At 39.2% G+C, this 18652-nt stretch overlaps 1 protein-coding gene across 1 annotated transcript in view; it reads left to right on the plus strand.

Annotated features, from left to right (window-relative positions):
• Nucleotides 1–18646, plus strand: part of SLK (STE20 like kinase) — a 59266-nt gene extending 40620 nt beyond the window's left edge. The window contains exons 11-19 of the mRNA XM_018569065.1: nucleotides 834–957; nucleotides 2804–2983; nucleotides 7523–7615; nucleotides 12327–12456; nucleotides 12574–12698; nucleotides 15371–15559; nucleotides 15969–16094; nucleotides 17481–17594; nucleotides 18428–18646. Of these exons, the coding sequence (XP_018424567.1) occupies nucleotides 834–957; nucleotides 2804–2983; nucleotides 7523–7615; nucleotides 12327–12456; nucleotides 12574–12698; nucleotides 15371–15559; nucleotides 15969–16094; nucleotides 17481–17594; nucleotides 18428–18574 (1228 nt within the window). The 3' untranslated portion in view covers nucleotides 18575–18646. The remainder of the gene's footprint in view (nucleotides 1–833; nucleotides 958–2803; nucleotides 2984–7522; nucleotides 7616–12326; nucleotides 12457–12573; nucleotides 12699–15370; nucleotides 15560–15968; nucleotides 16095–17480; nucleotides 17595–18427) is intronic.
• The last annotated feature ends 6 nt before the right edge of the window (nucleotides 18647–18652 follow it).

The raw sequence follows: 18652 nt of genomic DNA on the forward strand, positions 1-18652 counted from the left end.
AATGTCAGGTGTGGCATTACCTGAATTTGAACATACCACTTTTTTGCTTTGGTGATGTTGGAGTTTCATCTTTGACCCACCAGGTGCACAGAAGCCTGCATTGAAAGAAATATGAAGGCTGCTTCTTTGTAAAAATGCTTGTTTTCTGACTGTGTCTGGCTTCAAGAAGAATTCCGGGCTAATAAAATCTTATCCCTTGCAGTGTGGTTTCCCCCACACTGCAAGGGTTACGTCTCATTTTGCCTAGGTAGCTCAAATGTGAGCACCTGTTCTGATGTGAAGTACACAGTAAAGCTGGCAATAAATCAGTAAAATGTCATTAAAAAAAAATGTTTGTTTTAGGTACGTTCAATTTTATTATAGTTAATGGGGTCAAATCGATGATCGATTTTGACCATGGTGATGAAAAAAAATTGCAGGAGCAGGATGGAAATTTTTTTTCTCATGTGGACGAAATTCTAACTTACAGTTTTTTTGTTTGGGTAAACACCATTCATTCCAAATATCAAATGTTCAAATTAAACGAAATTTCAAAAAACATTCTAAGTGCATTATCGAATGTTCTGACCAGATTTTTCGTATGAAAGTTCATTTGAAAATGTACTAGTGTATGGCCAGCTTTAGTTCTTAGTTGAGACATTTTGTTAAATATAGCCTACTGTTTTTATTGGATTTGACATTGACCAAATGTAGTGATTTAAACCATCTCAGAACAAGGAAACCTAAAGTCACAGAACAGCTAGTGACATTGTACAATATATGGACAGCTTTGTCTTTGAAAGAGTCTGTTTCCTGAATGAACAAGTGATGAATCACTGCTTTATTTTCTCAAGGCGACAAGAGCTGCGGGAACTTCGGCTGCTACAGAAAGAAGAACAGAGAGCACAACAAATCCTTAGTAACAAATTGTTGCAACAGAGAGAACAGATCTTCCGACGCTTTGAACAGGAAATGACGGTGATTACCCACTTCTCTAAGAACTTGTAGAGAATAATTCACTTAACGCTACTGAACGTAAATCATTAAATTCTGAAGAACCCAAGGCACTTTCTAAGATGCTTGACATGTTCTAAACATTTACTATTGTTTGTGATCCATAGGACATTTTAAGAGTTGCAAATAGGTCTGGTTCCTCAATAGGGCTGCAACAACTAATCGACATAATCGATTATAATCGATTATTGAAAAAGTTGTCAACTTTTTCAATAATCGATTAATCGGCTTTTGATAAGGTGCCCCTACAATGAGAAAGTCTTACAAGGAAAAAGAGAACATGAAGCATTATGTTGAAGGCACAGTAAAATGGTACACAATATAGCAATGCTATAAGAGTACTATAGAGACTAAAGTACAGTTCCACGTTTGCAGGCAAATTTTAGAAAACCCCACTATGTTTGTGTTCCCATTCACAGAGCATGTCTAAAAATAATTTCCAAAAATACTGTCTGTATCTTTTACCTATTAGCTGTTTCTTTTGTTGAAGGCCTTTCTGCAGATTCCAGGCTACTCTCAGCAGTTTACAAGTGAAAGTAGAGGGTCAAAGTCAAGGGGCGGCTGGGGGCATGGCGGTGCATTGAAGTCAATGGCACTGCAGCCAGTACAAATTTAGTTTACAGCTGATAATGAAATCTGCCAGTACAGTACAGCACAGGCAGGGTTAATTAGAGTAAACCTAACTCCAAATATTCCCCTCCTTCACATTTCATAGCGGAGAAGCTTGGTAGGATTTTTAAGCAAGTAAAAAGCCCTTAAAGGCGTAAGCAGTATATTTTTTTCTTTTTCTCAGTTATGCTATATGAATGGGAACAGGAAACAAACATAACATAGGTGTTATACCAAATTGGTTGCAAGAGTAGTAATACACTTTAAGATTTGGTTACGGCAGTTTTATTTATATAATACTTATTGTATGTGCATGGCTATCTTGTAGGCCTCTGTGCAAACCTTAATTTAGGGAGGGGGTGGAGGCCTGGAAATTAGCTTTAAATTATCCAACATTTACCCCATTATTTCCTGCCATAGAGCTTATTTATCAAGCACAGCAGGGGAGGAGAGCCCAGTCACATGACTTGTCAAAGTCAACACTTCAAGGTAAACCATACAGAACACTCTAAGTGAAACTATAGGCTCCACATTGCAACTTGCATTTTAGGAACTACTCAGGGAATGCAGGTGCAGCATGGACTAAACACCGTGGTGTACAACCAAGCAGTATCTGCTCGCTGCTATAAATAGGCTCCTCTATGGTACATAGCTTTATAAACTGTGTTTAATCATGCATTTAAGGTGACGTTAAACTCAGAGGGAAATCTTAAAAATGCATTCAAGCATCCTAACTAATAAAAAAAATGGAGCTTATTTGTGTATCACTCGGCTGTAGATCATCAGATGATCTCTGAATTGGTGCTGACACTGTCCTTCCTTCTGGAGGGGGGTACTTTTGTTCCCCATGGTCTCTGTGTGTGTTGTAAAGTAGCCCCCGCTCCAAGCTCGATTCCATGACAGACTACAATCTCAATAGAAATTAGTAATCTAAATGTGAGATTGAAGTCCATCAGGGGATTGAGCTTGGAGCGGTGGCTACTTTAGAACACACACAGGGACCATGGAGAACAAAAGTAGCCACCCTCCAGAAGGAAGGACCGTGCCAGCACAAATTCTACAGCCGAGTATCACCCAAATAAGGTACAGTGTTGTTAATAGTTGGGGTGCTTGAATGCATTTTTAAGATTTAACTCCTGAGTTTGGTTTCAATTTAATTGTGATTAATAAACATAGAAAATAAGGAAATTTTTTTTTGCAGAGCAAAAAGCGGCAGTATGATCAAGACATAGAGAATCTGGAGAAGCAGCAGAAACAGACCATAGAACGGCTTGAGCAAGAACACACCACTCGTCTAAGAGATGAGGCAAAACGAATCAAGGGAGAACAGGATAGAGAATTATCCAAGTTCCAAAGTGTTCTGAAAAATAAAAAGAAAGAGGTAAGGCTGTTCTGGCATAAAGGTCAGGATAGTTCAGTTGTATCTTCAACGTGTAAACTGTAATTGTGGCCAGTAAATCTAAATGAGCTAAACTGCTCTCTCCTTCTGACTCTACTCCAGTGTAGATTTTTCTGTGCTGGAGAAGTTTGTTCACGTTTTGGCTTCATAAGGGAGCTGGCAGCATTAGTATGCATCACCAAACCTAGCTGATTTCTCAGCAAGACACAACTGGTATTGAGAGCAGCGATGAGTTGAGACCCCTAACAAGAAATCAGATAACTGTTTTTATTGTTAACTCCTGAAGCCTGATGATGGATAATCTATGGTTGAACTTTACTCTGCAACATGTTAAATACGTTTGTAAGAGTCTACTGACTAAGAAAATATGCCAAGCAATTTTAATAAAACATGCTGTGTATGACAGTATTGTTGAAGTGAATTAAATAAAAGGTTTGGTGTTTGGGTCCACCCAAAACTGTGTTTTGCAGTTGTTGGAATATAGAAATGTCACCAGCACACCAAAATCCTTTTAGGATAGCAGAATGCTCATTTATTTGAAGTTCCTTGTCATATAAACAAGCGCTTTCGGGGCCGCGCTGGGTCCCTTCATCAGGCTTAGCATTGCTGTGGTTTGCTAGTGACATTTCTATATTTTGCTGATATACGCGGCGCCATCCGCAGTCATTGCGAGCACCAAACCTATTACAAGGGACTTTAGGTAATGGAGTGCAGCAAGGCAAAGAAAAGTATCTATTGCAGTTGTTGAAGCCACGATAGTGAGAGTGGTAGCGAGATCTCTATACTTGGGTTCCAAGGCCTGCATATCTGTTGTGGCTAATATAACTGACTCCCACTCCCATAAGGACTCCAAGATGGACACTTAGCCCATTAGACTACACCTGTAACTGAAATAGGAATGTTAGTGTGATTGTTTAAAAAATTAACTAGGTAACCAAAACTTTCTGCCCTTACATGTACTCTTTAAAGTAAAGATACATCACTATCTGCACATTGGAAATAAGTAGATGTTTAACCATTTCTATTTTCAAAGGAATTGTGATTCTGTTAAGCCAGTCCTGTGATTTAGACACCCCTGGTGCTCTGCATAGCCTGGAAGCTGATTCGATTATTTTATGTTCCAGTTTTCTAGTACTTTTTTCCTAGTTTTTCTAGTTCTAGTTTTTTCCTTACTGTATATTAGACATAGGTGATGATGCTGACTGGTTCATTAAGTGGACTGGAGATGAGGGTAGGGTGGGGGTTGTGACACTGTAAACCGTGAAGGCAGACTACAGTGTGGCAGTAGTATGTAAATCTCAAGACTGGTTGCTAAATACATTTACAAATCCTTTGGCAGGTAAAACTGTTCAGTTATTTCACCATTTTTATAGCACTTAGTACAGTATATGATTGTATGAAAATATAGGGGCCTTCTTGGAACACTCTTGAATGGAAGAGCATAAAAAAAATCTATGTCCTGGGTAAGTAATGGCACAGATTTGAGGAATGCTGAGCAATGATTGTAATGATAGAAGCCAGAAGTAATTATAAAAGAGAACTATGGGGTAAGTGTTTTCCCCCACAGTTCTCTTAAGGGTCACAGGAGGACACATACTAGCATCCTCCTGTGAGCCAAAGCTCAGTATATCGTGAGCTACAGCTTGCGGTATACTGAGACCGACGCAGCCGGGGCGGCTGAGTGTCGCGACTGGATGTTGAGATCCACCCAGTTGCGTGAATGACAGCGGGCTCTGCCTATCTAGAGGCAGAGCCAGCTGTGCCCGCCCCCTCCCCGTCCATTCCTCCAGTCAGGAATCCCTGCAGGTAGCGGTGACTGACAGTCACCACTCTCTGCAAGGAGATGATCGAGAAGCGAGCGAACGACGGTATGCATTTGCTCACTTCCCAATCTATTGAGCCGAAGTGTGACAGTTTCATTGTCGCACGTTGGCTAGAACTATGAGGATGCATGACTTTCATTCCTCATAGTTCTCCTTTAACTTAAGGTACTTAAAATAAAAATGGCATATGCTCACATACTTAACGGCCCTGTAATGATGTAACTATTTTATATAGTACTATTGTTTTTTAATACATACATATTCTCTCATTTGTTTTAGATATATCAGATTGTACATATTACTGAATCATTATTGTATGCTATACCTCAAATACCTTGCTATTGGTTGTTTATATTGTGTAATAACGTGACATTTTCTTCTCCCTCTCCACTTTGTGAGCTGCATTTTGAGTCCTTTTTTTCTTTGACTTGGTGGTTGGGCCTAAAACACTATTAACGTTTCACACACGCCGGTGGTGTTTTGACCATGGTCAGGGGTTTCTTTACAATGATGATCATTTCTGATCCTTCCAGTGCACAAGTTTAACAGATCAAAGGGTACAGGTTTGAAAAGTAGCTTATAGGGACATGTTGGCCAAGTTTTTTCCCTACACTGTAATTTATTCTATCAGACATATTCAGTATAGTGGTGCTAAGAGCAAAACAAAATGTGCAAAGGGGCGGATTCCGGTAGCAAACAGAGATAATTTTTTGCTGATCTAGCAAAATCTAAAATCTGATTGATTACTGTCCATAGCACATTCTTCTTGCCTATAGTATAGCAGTGTTTTTAGTATACATCTATATGTATACTATGTGTAAACCTTATATAGGTTTTGTTGCCTCTGATGGCTCTAACAATTTCCTTTTGACATCGTGCTATATAGTAAACCCTGATCCAAATCTCTTTGTTTTAGGATTAGTAACTGCAGCATGTCCTGCTGTTTACACTTTTAGGGTGGTCTAAGCCCTTCCATGTATATATAATTATGCTCATGGCAGGAAGGTGAAGGTTTGTGTATGCCCCAGCGTGGTTCATTTTTGTGCAGATTGCATCTCTAGTGTTAAACTTTGTGCACACAGGTATTTTTAACACTAAATCTGTTTCAATTAGTGGAATTTCCTTACATTGTATGATGCGGAAAGCTTATTTCTCCTACCGTTCTGCAGCTTTGCTCTGAGTTCTCTTTTGGTATATGGGTTTCTTCACATCACAAACCTCACATACATAACCACATTACTACCATTCTGCACCCTCAAACCAACAGTTTTTGGGTTCTACAAAAACAGACTTGTATGTGAGACCATCAAAGCAAAAAGTATGCATTTTCTGTTACACACTTAACTAATTTTAGAGCAAGGGAAGGCAACCTCATCACTCCAGCTTGTGTGGACCTTTAAGTCCCATTAGGCATTTTAAGACTCTTACAGCCACAAGCATGACTTCCAGAACCACCACAGTGTTACCCCTGCTGTAGAACAACACTGGTGTAAGTTATGGACTTACGGATAGTGTCTTTGTATACTTAAAGGAATACTGTAGGTAGATATACAGTATTTGTGGACTGCATAAGGTTCAGTAGGGCTAGTGAATGTCCTGATTAAATTCCCTAAGCAAATGAATAGAAAATATACTCCACAAAGACTAGAGACACCAAATGTTGGTCATGACTGGGACAGGAAGTAAGGGGAAATTGCCTCCCAAACAGAACACAGGCCCAATGTAGGATTTAACTTTTCTTTGTTGTATCCAAATAATTAAAAATGTTTAAAATGTATTTGTATTTGTTTACTGTCGTGGATTGGCCACGGTTTCAGCAGTATACATTCACAGTGTTTTAATTCAGTTTAAAAGCCAGTGATACAAAAACAATTAAATAAACCTTTTTATTTTTAAATATTTTATTATTTGTACTGTTTAACATGCACAGTACTTATCAGAATGAATTTCTATTCATAGATTGATCCTATTTTAGCTATAGGACAGTTCAGATTGTACATCTTTGTTCCTAGAGCATGTTAGAAAATGAAACCATTGACAACACAGGTATTTTTGTTCTGGCTTTTATTAGTGTATCTTGATGTGTAATATTTTTAGATATCAATAGTTCATACTGTGTCCTTATGATGAACAGCTAGCTAAACAGCCAGTCCACACAAAATGTTGTATTTTAGTTGTAGGTGAAGCTCAGTTCATACCTCCCCATCCCCAACATGGAGCCCAACTCCTGTTGTGTCATAGGGCATCTCACTTCTGCTGTAGAATTCTCCATAATGTCAATTAAGTGAATAGTCTACCAGGGATGGTACCCTATCCCTCCGTAATGGCAATTGCAGCTAGAAAGTATTAGTGAGAAGATCTTGTAGCCCCCCCCCCGCTCTTATCTGCACAAAGCCAGAGGATAATTCAGTTTACCAGCATCTATCCAGAAGTGGGATCTCCTTTTAGGATGACCTGATCACTTTAATTATAACAAAGAAAGCCTCCTTTTGAAGTGTTAGGTAATTGAAAATGCATGCAGTTACATATAACAAATTCACAGCAAGTCATTGACTAAACATCATTGCACCTTTCTTTCACTTGACATGTAACCCACTCTGCAGGCATCTGTCACATTGGTGGTGTGGCTTTACTCTGCCTCATGTGCTTGCTCTAGAAAAATGGTCATATTTCCCCACCTTCTGCATGCTCATACCAGGTAATTAATGACGTGGAGAAAGCACCTAAAGAGCTGCGAAAAGATCTTTTGAAACGCAAGAAAGAGGAACTTGCACAAAAGCAGCAGACTCAGGTAACTGCATACGCTTTGTGCTACTAAATCCAGAGACGCCATCTAACATTTTCCTGATTCTGTAGTGGCCAATAAACCTGTCTGTCCGCTAACACTGTCATGTCCAACTAATCCAGCTGATTTTTATCACTAAACAACATGTGCCATACTAGATTATTAGATGAAAATACGCAACACTCATGAGTGGAATGGTTGGGTGTTTTTATTAAAGTCACTGCTTTGCCAGTTCATGGTTGGTGCTACGAATGTCCTGGATCTTTTAACAGTAAGCAGGTATTGTGTTATAAAAAGCACAATGGTAACTTACCGTTATTTCTTTGTTGTTAAATGTGTAACAAACTGACAAGACTTTTGAATTACCGAGGTGTTATGGAATGTTTCTGCTATTGCTGGATCTAATTTTGTTGGTAATGATGTTAAATTCAGTGGTAGGTATATTAGTGCCATTTTTAAAACTGGAAAGACATCTGTATTGATCAAGCAATGGCTCCAGTGTTTGGATGACTGATATGTGTGCTGCATGATCCCTTAAACCCTGTTTAGTCATGGACCAGTAAGACTTTTAATGAAGATGCAAAGTGAATGTATCAATACTCTTGCCATGGGGGAAAATCAATCAATTTTTGCATCCTCTCAGTCCCTCCACGGGTGACGTAGGCATAAACTATCTTCCTTCTCCACCTCTTGCAGTCAGGGTATGCTGAGAAATATGAGAATATCCTCCAATGCTCTCACTATATGGTATAATGATAGGAGCTGATAAAATGTTGCCATTTCCTTCCTGTATCCATTCCCTTCCTCTGACTCAGGAAATAGGACAGAAAGGTCAACAGGAAGTAATTTGGGTATTTCCACCTTTACTTATGATTTGTTTTGACCTTCCAATGCACATATGGCAAATATTGAATTTTATGGTGAACACAGTTTCCTGTATTTAGGTAAGCACCATAGGTGCTACTGTGATTTATACTGAATCAATTTACCTTCTCAAAGGGGTAATTGTTAGCTCTTGCTTTTAGTCTGCCTCTCATGTTGTGGCTGTATTGTATTCTAATCTGCAGGGTGTTGCCCAGGTTATGATTCAGTCTTTTCAGTTGTCATCATGTACTCTATTCAACGCCCAAATGCAGGATGTAAGTCTGCCGCTTGAGAGATGTTCTTGGAGGTTTGCAGTTTGACTCTCGCATGCGTGTGTTCAGTTAGGATCATGGGGAGCTTTCTACAGAGGCTGTTGCTAAGGAAAAGAATGGTGTTCATTGATTTGCAAATGCAATTCTTCTGGGGTAGTTTGGAAAAAAAAAATATTGGTTGTCATGGATACACCATCTTTTTCAGTGGATCGGTTCTCTTAAAGGATGTCTCCTTCCAAACTAAAAATACATGGTTAAATCACCTGTGTAAATAACACTTTCATAGTGTTTTATTACAAACCTCAACTGTCCAAAAGGCTTCTTTATGAAGTTTGATTTTGATAAACTGATCTGGGTGGAATATAAATCACTTGTCTGAGTGTTTGAGTTTTGGGTGGAAATAACCATGACATCTACTTTAACGTCTATTCAACAGAGCTGTAAGACTGGATTCCACTAAACTCTAGATATGTATACCTAGTGCTAGATAAAATGAAACATGCTCCATTGTGGTTCACCAGCTACACTAGTAACAGTTTGCTTAGGTAATTATTTAATTCTGCCAATTAAAACTTAATTTTAGATTTAAAAAAACAAAAACACAATGCTTTGTTTCCTTTTAAAGCCGAGCTCTGGTAACACAATTTATGTACAATAATGGCTACACAACATCATTTATTATATTTTTTTTAAATGCATTTTTTGTGAAAAGTGCTTGTTTAGTATTACACCTAAATGTGGATTAGGTGGGAAGGACTGATCTAAAAAAGAAAACCGAAGAACTCATGAGGCAATGGGAGTTTTCCCTGCTCTGATGATGCTTGAGCAGATGTGCATTTTATTTGTCTTTATTCATAAAGAAAGTAGGTAACATCTTAAAGGGAGGTATTTAAGTAATATAAAAGATTTTTATTGTACAGTTTCTTCTTAATCATCCTAGAATATACTATGTGTGTGTGTGTGTCTGTATGTGTGTGTCTGTATGTGTGTGTCTGTATGTGTGTGTACATATGTATATATATGTGTATATATATATAATTAACGTGCTCCTATATTTTTAGTCTTGAGTAGGAGCTATAAAGAAATCTGCTTGGCTGCATTAGTCATACTGGGGCTTTTATAGGAAATTGCAGACTTTACCTAATATTGTCAGAGGACGTAGTGCAATGCGTGGGGTGGATCTGTTGAGAGCAGCTGGCTTGGTTCCTAGTTCATAATTATTCCGGTCTGACATTTCTGCTGAATAGACGTCATATTGTTTTCTTTGTATCCTATTTAAACCTTATACTTTTCTTTATATTAAAAAATATATATTGGATTTCTGTTTGCTGTGCTCTACTGTTTGTTTATAATATAATTTGTTCTGTCCTGGAAAAGGTAAGTATGCTTTCTGTGAGATGATAATCTATCTCAGAGGTCTCTGAAGTGATCCAAGTTTTAGGCTAAAGCTGGCTACACTCGGCTCGAGTTTTTGCCAAGTCCTGCTGAGTTGGCCTAAACTGCAGCAGTGTGCTGCCCCGTCAGCACCCCTAAGAAGAAGGTGGTCTAAAGATTTTAGGATGAACAGTGACTGAGCCAATCAGCTGCGGTTACTGTTTGGGTATTTTTTCATCGGCACAACCGCCGCTGTTGGTATAGAAAAGCCCGGTGAATGGGATTTCCCCCATCCACCCTGTTTAGCGTGGATCGGGGAACTAAGCGTTTTTTTTTCTCGTTCAGCCTGTGGGGCTAAACAAGAAAACACGGTGTATAGCCAGCTTTAGTCACTGTCTTCTACTTTGCCATGCTTGGTGTGATTAACATATTCCAATAGGAGTCATGTAACTCCAGAGCAAGATAAAGGGGAGGTGTCGTCCATAGCAGCAAGCTAGGTTTCATTTGTCTCTTTAGTACTGCAGACAAGATTGTACTCTTGCTTGCTTGCTTGTTGTAGTAAAGATAATTTTTTTACCTTTTCTCTAATTTCTAGAAATTGAAATTCCCAATTTATTTTAAAGGAGAACTATTGGGAGAGTAAAACACTCTTTTCCCCATAGTTTGAGCTGCCATTCTACACTGCTGCTGTCACACGCTGGCTCTATAGCTTGAGAACGTCATCAGGAACCGCTGATCGCTCAGCTTTTTCCTGCAGATCCCCACAGGCTGCAGGGATTCCCACTTTCCTCTCTGTTCCTCCAGCGCTCATTCGTGGGACAGACAGGGGAGAGGGTGGGTACAGCTGGCTCTGGCTGTAGAGAGGCAGAGCCAGCTGTCAATATTGTCGGGATCTTTTCAGGCTGTAGCACGGCTCTGCCCTGTCTAAATATAGCGGACAGTAGCCTGCTATATGCAGACTTTGGGTCACAGGGGGAACAGTAGTAAATGTGCTCCTGTGACCCAATGGAGAACTGTAGTAAAAAACAAAAACAAAGAGAAGGCTTGTCTATAGTTCTCTTTTAATTTAATTAAAATAATTTAAAGTAGTATTACACGCTCAAACTTTTTTTCAATAATGAATCCTGATCAAACAAATATATGTTGCCCAGGAAAGCATTGCTTTTATTTTTTTGCTAAAATACTTCAAAAATAAACATTCTTCTGAACAGCTGCTCCCAAGTCTCTCAGCTGAGCTTCCCTAAATTTCCTGACCAGAACAAGATCAGAAGGGACAGAGCAAACTCCAGCAACTGTTCATCTACTAGCTTGGAGGGAGGGAGGGAGGGAGGAAGCTTGATTTGACATGTCTGTGTGTTTGTAGAGACGCACACAGCTTACTAGTACACACAAGGGTGACTGCATAGCACTCTGTTTGAGAAAGGAGTCACTCTAAAACAGGAAGTCAGGATCAGTGCTCAGCGGACCAGCTAATTCTGCAGGAAACTAAAACTTTTAAAAATCAAAAAGCAGCTTCCATTGTAAGTGATAACATCAGCATTTGAGATAGATTAAAACTCTTTTGACTTTAATATCACTTTAAAGTGACAAATTCAATGCAAATGGTATTCCATTGAAATCATATCGGGTATTTTAGAAGTTGCAAATGCAACTGTGCCTGCGTTCCTAGAGTGCCCTAGGCCCTCTGACATTTGAAAGGCTGAATAAATAAATTTTAACTGCTATTCTGTATGGCAGTCAGTGCCATTGTAATGCCATAAGTCAATATGGAGTGTATAGGAGTCACCACAGCAGCGGAAAATCATTTATCTACCATTACCACTTCAAGAATGTATGTCCTGTGCTGGGAACCTCTGATCATTGACTCTGTAGTTGATTACCTTGCACCAGATGACCTTGATGTATGATGTGTGGATGTCTTTGAAGCTGTCACATGTTTCTTGCGTTGGGTACTGCAGTGGTGTTCTTAGCAGTGTGATGTAGTTGTATAGATATACTCCCCATTTACCAAATTGTCTGAGATTGATGTGTTTCTGAATTGTTACTGTTATGAGATGAACAATAATTGATCTGCATAGTAGTTTGTAGATGTGTGTACAGCACGTGTGCTAACTTTATTGGTTACATTTCAAATGACTCTAGAAACATTAATAATGGACTCTCTCTGTAAAAATGTTTCGGGAGTAACTTTAAAAATATCTTGATAGGAACAAGAGTTTGTGATGAAGCAGCAGCAAGAGTTGGATGGATCATTGAAGAAGATTATTCACCAGCAGAAGATGGAGCTGGCCACCATAGAGCGAGACTGCTTGAATCATAAGCAGCAGCTCCTGAGAGGTACATATCTTACAGATATATAAAGTATACTGTACTCCCTGGGATTGATGAATCTAGACCTTTAACAGCCTGTGATTTTTTTTTGCCTGATTTTTAATAAAATGTTATGTATTACAGCGCGGGAAGCAGCAATTTGGGAACTTGAAGAACGCCACCTGCAAGAAAAGCACCAGCTGCTGAAACAGCAACTAAAGGATCAGTATTTCATGCAGAGACACCAGTTACTGAAGAGACATGAAAAGGTATAAAATAGATTTAACTTGAATGCCACATTCTTGGGGGGGACTGTCCTTCTTACTGTCCAGATTAGACAATAGTAATCAAACCTCACTCTCTGATCCAACTACTGTACTCCCTCCATATAAGTGCACAACACCCCAAACACTTGCTTTGCTGGGGTGGTCTGCTGTAATCTGAAGACATATAAGCCTTCATAATCATCAGCCTAGTCCTGCACAATAGTTTGTTTTGTTTAATAGTTTGGATCAGTGGCTCTCTGCTGCAACATATGTATATCAGATACATTTGTTGCAGCCACCTAGAATCTCCAATCTCTAAGGAAATACCTGGTGACTGGCGTAAGGGTGGCCATGGGAAGCATTGTAGTTTCAAGTGATGACACATTAGAGCATTTTTTAGAACTATTGGGAGGCCGTGAAGCCCTGGACAGATTATTCAGATTGAAGGATGATCGCAATCATTAGGAAATGTCAAAATCGCTCATTATCACATACAGATATTTCGACATGTTCGTGATTCTTAGAACAGCTGACTGATGATTGTTCCTTTATAAGTGGGGAAAGATAGAGGGGAACTTTGCATGCAAAAGTCAGCCAGGGAGGAGTGAAGCTTGTGACACTCCAGTGGATCATGAGGTGGCTCACTTCCTGTCATTCTGACATATCTGCCTGTCTGTGACCTGCTTGGCTTAAACTTTGCTGCATTCAGTTCCCAGTATGCATCAAGTCCTGCATACTTTAAATGTAACAGCCGTTAAGGTTTGCCTAACTTTATATAATTTCACCGAAACATTTCACATTATCAGATAAAGGTTTTTTTGTTTTTGTTTTTTATTTCTCATGAATGGGCAAACTGGTGGAGATTAGGGAATTTGATGTACCGTAGATATTCTTAATTATGGCTCTAAGGCCCCATTCACATTGAGCGATTTATCGCGCGGTAATTCCCGCGATATAGCGGCAATTTACCGCGCGATATCGCTCTCCAATGCTTCTCAATGGGGCAAAGGGTCCTGCTGTCGCGGGTCGTGTGTTGCTACAGCAGGACCCTTTTTGGAGGGATTTAGCCGCTATTCAAGCTTGCTCAATGCAAGCATTTGCACGATATCGAGCAAAATGCAAATCGCGCGACAAACACGCGATTTGCGAACCGCTCAATGTGAACGGGGCATAAAACCCAGAGGGCACTTTCTCGGTGTCTAGAAATGCCAGTTTTATAGTTTCTTTCCTACATCCTCATGTAAGTGTGTATATTTGGTTTTGTTGTAGCTTTCTTCACCTGTATGTTGATAAGGTGAACAACAACCTCTGCTCACGGTGAAGGTTTTGAGTCCAGTTTATTTTAGCAGATTGTTTTCTAAGCATGTAATGCAGCTTTTCCAAGCTGGTGTGGAACTTCAACTTCAGACAAGCCGTGCAAAGCAGAACCTAGAGGTTATATAAAAGACACAGAGTATTGGGGGATTGATAATTTAACAGCACATGGAAAGCCACAGGTTGGGAAAGATTAACATAACACCAACTCTGTGAACAATATCAGAAGGCATGATAAGAATCCACTTAATATCTGCTGCACCCTCTGTACTTTAACTGCTGTCAGTTTTAATATAGCCATGCTTCTGTGCCCTGCTAGCTACCCACTTGTAAGAACTTGTAGCTGCAGAAAACCAGAACAAGGGAACAAGAAACAAATAGAAACATAGCAAGCCCAGCAATCCATTAATTGAAGCAGAACTCCAAAGAGATTTAAAGGACATCAATTTATAAAACATCCCTCCCTCAACCCCTAACCAGCTGAAGTGCTTACTTACCTCTTCATGACAGTGGCAGCCACCTCCAATGTTTATTACCTCCGTGCAGAAATAGTCTCTGGTGCTGTCTGCTCAGTAACATCATTTAGACTTGGAGAGGGCTGTACTCCTAGCTTATCTAGTGTAGGAGTACAGCCCCATTCAGGTCTTTGGGAACTTGCTGCACAGGCATGAGCATTGCTACAAAAGATTTCTGCACCAAGGCTATAGACATCCAAGGGCGGTTCTAGCTTACTGGCTGCTAGGAAGGGTGATGTGTTCTTTTGTTTTGTTATTAAAGGTCATCATTAAATGTATTTTAAGATGCAGGTTTTGTATAGTAGCTGAATCTGCCACAATACTAGCCTCTTGTAATCCCCTGTGCTATGAGGAGGTCAGTATTGCAAACCAGTCAGACTTTGCTGCATACATATGTTTGACAAGGAAGATGTTCACAGGAGTAGGGATCATCTAATCAGTCTGTTCCTGCTCCTTCATTATCTATTTATAGGCAGGGGTCAGAGAGGTGCCTAAGCTGTATTGTTTAACTGCAGCAAAAAAAAATTCAGGTCACTATCCTGGCTGCACTGTCTGGCAGAGCTGTGAAAGTCTCAAGACTGGTTAAACAACCTTTGGCAGGTAAAACAGCCCCATGCCTATATTTCATCTGTATATTTAGCTGCTTGCCTTGAATTCACTAAGATAAATTGTTCCTGATTGCATAGGTGTCCTAAACGTACCAGTCCAGCTTGTAGTAATAAAGCCGAAGCAACATGCATGCTAAGATTGTATCTTTTCCCAGTGACTTTTAAGACTGTATTTTTCTGCTTTATTTAGAGGTGGTTATCTAGAGGCACATTTCACTTATTATGTTGTCATCTGTAGGAAATGGAGCAGATGCAAAGATACAACCAGCGATTAATAGAAGAACTGAAAAATAGACAAACTCAGGAGAGGGTACGGCTGCCAAAAATTCAGCGAAGTGATGCCAAGACTCGTATGGCTATGTTTAAAAAGAGTCTAAGAATTAATTCAGCTGGATCTCCAGAGCAGGACAGGGAGAAGATAAAACAGGTAAAGCTGATTGCGCATTGTGTGTGTTAATTGTTTATGAAACCACAGACAAGTTGTTATTGGCGACATTTTCAGAGTATATTGACACTTCTATAACAAAATCGTGTAATGCAAGTGATGTTCTTGATTGAGAAATTGTGTGGATAATATTAAGCACTTTGGAGGCATTCATTATTGCACAAGAATTTTCCAATTTGTTAAAAGATTTCCCTGTGAGCAGATATAATTGTTCCGACTTCCTTGGAGTAAAGGGAATGCAATATTGGAAAGTATTGTGCATGCCTTGTATGGTCTATACACTGTAGGCACTATGGGCAGATCACAGTGATGCTTATAAAATAAAGTCTGTTAATGGTAGTCCATTTTAATGTTGAAGTACTTTGTAACTTTTTTTTCTTAATATCTTCAGTTTGCCGTCCAAGAAGACAAACGACAAAAGAATGAGAGGTTAACTCAGCACCAGAAACATGAAAACCAAATGCGAGATTTACAGCTTCAGTGTGACGCCAACATCCGGGAGCTACAGCAGCTACAGGTTAGAACTGTGTTGTAAGGTATTCCCGTTGTAGGTCTTGCCCGATGATTAATAGAGGCAACAGGATGCACACAATGGTATAGCACTGTAAATGTGGGTAATAGATTATAGGATAGGAGGACGATTACTTGATTTTTATTCCTAGCTGAGTAGGCAACAATCAAAGTTGCAGGTAGAGAATACCTGAAGCTTTCTCAACACAGCCTTTCTGGTTTTGAAGACCTATGGGCTACTGCGCACATGCATAGATGTCTTTCTAAATGGAATTCTGCTAATCCTGAATCCTTTATTAACCTTGTAAATGGCAGCCCCAAACAGCTATTTGCATCTGTACAAATACTTCCATATACATATAATAAAGTTTTCTTGGCAATTTTTTTCTGAAGCATGCCAAAGACATAATTTTATGTGCTGGTATGATTACACTATGGAAGACCTTTCTTTTGAAAACTCTTAATATAAGCATGTGGGACCATTTTGGAGGAAACAGTAGCAAATGACTGTAATTTTTAAATACAGCTAATTATTAGACTACAATCTCAAGTTAGTTTACTAAATTGTATTGAAATTGTAGTCCATCACAGGTGCTTGGAGTGGTGGCTACTTTACAACACACACACAGGGACCATGAGGAACAAAAGTAGCCACCCTCCAGAAGAAAGGACAGTGTCCGCACCAATTCAGAGATGGTTTGAGGAACTAAAGTTTAGTATCACCTTAAGTGCCTGTGTCGACAGGCTTTGGTTTGTGTTGATGGCATCAGTTTGACATCCGTTTCAGATAGTTCAGAGTTCATTAACATGTAAATCCAACTGGTTTCAAAAGGCTTTTGCGTTCCCATAGGCTTGTATGAGAATGCAAAACCCATGTGAAATTAACGCCTGTCAACACAGGCCCTAATTCATACACTTTTGTGACTGGGCTATTCCTGCTGTGCTGCACGGGCAGCTCAGCTTAGGAAAGGTTTCAACAATTTTCAGGCTGCAGTTATTGGCCTTGTGTCTTTTCTTTGGACTACTAGTGGATGTCACCACACTGGTGTCGTCCTCAATTAACGCTTTCTTGTTTTACCCTACCTTTTGTATCTACTCTTCTTCCGATCAGTTTGACAGGTGGCATTTACATGTTTATTTGTAAAATAAATATTTTTAAGAAACACTGAGAAAATTATATAAAAGATTAGTTTACACATTTGTGAAGATTAATTTGGAAATGTAAAATACAATTGATCTAAACCACTATAATTATTTAAAGTGTACCTGTTTACTCTGTATGGTGTGTATTTTTGTGTTGGGAATATCCTGTATAAAACACTTTTGGTGTTTTTAGTTTAGCACCATTTACATTACATTCTATTAAACTACTACATTTAATTTCACAATTTAGAATGAAAAATGCCACCTGTTAATAGAACATGAAACACAAAAGCTGAAGGAATTGGATGAAGAGCATGGCCAAGAGCTGAAAGAATGGAGAGAAAAGCTAAGACCGCGGAAAAAGGTACCAAACCGCCGCACTGATGCATTGCAAACCTTCCACACTTTTCTTTAATTTGCCATGTCGTTTTCTGTATCTTCTGCTAGTATTATCACCGTTCCACAGTCAGATTCAGGCAAGAGTTACCTGCAGCACTCCAGCTGTAAACCTAAATTACATAGCCTGCTGTCTTTAGCTCTGCCTGTTTAGCAGACACACACTCACGTGCTCTCTGCCTTTCAAGAGTGAAAGATAGTAGGTCAGGTTATTGTAAAGAGAGACTAGCCTAAATTGCACCCCAGATGTTACAGAAGTACCCTGTTTTAAGTCTTACAGTAAAGATTTTATACAGATATAAATTCATACTTTATACACTTATTATATAAAACTTGTAAATATGAAAAAAAAACACATTTCACTTAAATCACCAACTCCAGACAGGTTTTCATCTAATTTGGGTAGTGTAGGAAAGAGTTAATATTATTCTCAGGTTTTTAATGACTGTGTGGGACCCCATTGGGGAGATTTCCCTCACCTGCTGTCCATGCGGTGAGTGGTTGTCATTGGGACCAGAAGGCAAAGGCAGCCACAACAACATTCTCTCATCTCCTAATCCTTCCCACTGTATTAAAGTATGTCTTTTTTTTAATCTGTGTTCTCTTTGAGAGATTTCCAATAATTTCCTGTGTTGAAAAAAGTGAAGGAAATAACCCCAATGGGGAAACACCTAGCATTGAGTTTGAGGTTGGAAAACCCCTTAAACATTTGTAGTAATATTTCTGGTTGTGGAAAGGTTTTGTTTTGTTCTGTACATGCACTATTTTCTGAAAAATAATGAGATGAATTTTTGCTTGTAGGCACTTGAAGAAGAGTTTGCAAGAAAACTTCAAGAGCAAGAAATGTTTTTTAAATTGTCTGGAGAGTCAGAATGCCTTAACCCTTCATCACACAGCCGGATTTCTAAATTCTATCCTATCCCAAGCATGCATTCTGCTGGCTTTTAACTGTGTCATTTTTAGAGAATGTTTTATATACTTTTATCAGCCATGTCCCTTTTGGAACCTTTTAAAATAAACATGGAT

The sequence above is a fragment of the Nanorana parkeri genome, unplaced genomic scaffold, assembly GCF_000935625.1.
Source record: "Nanorana parkeri isolate BGI_ZX_2015 unplaced genomic scaffold, ASM93562v1 scaffold1282, whole genome shotgun sequence".
Taxonomy (NCBI): domain Eukaryota; kingdom Metazoa; phylum Chordata; class Amphibia; order Anura; family Dicroglossidae; genus Nanorana; species Nanorana parkeri.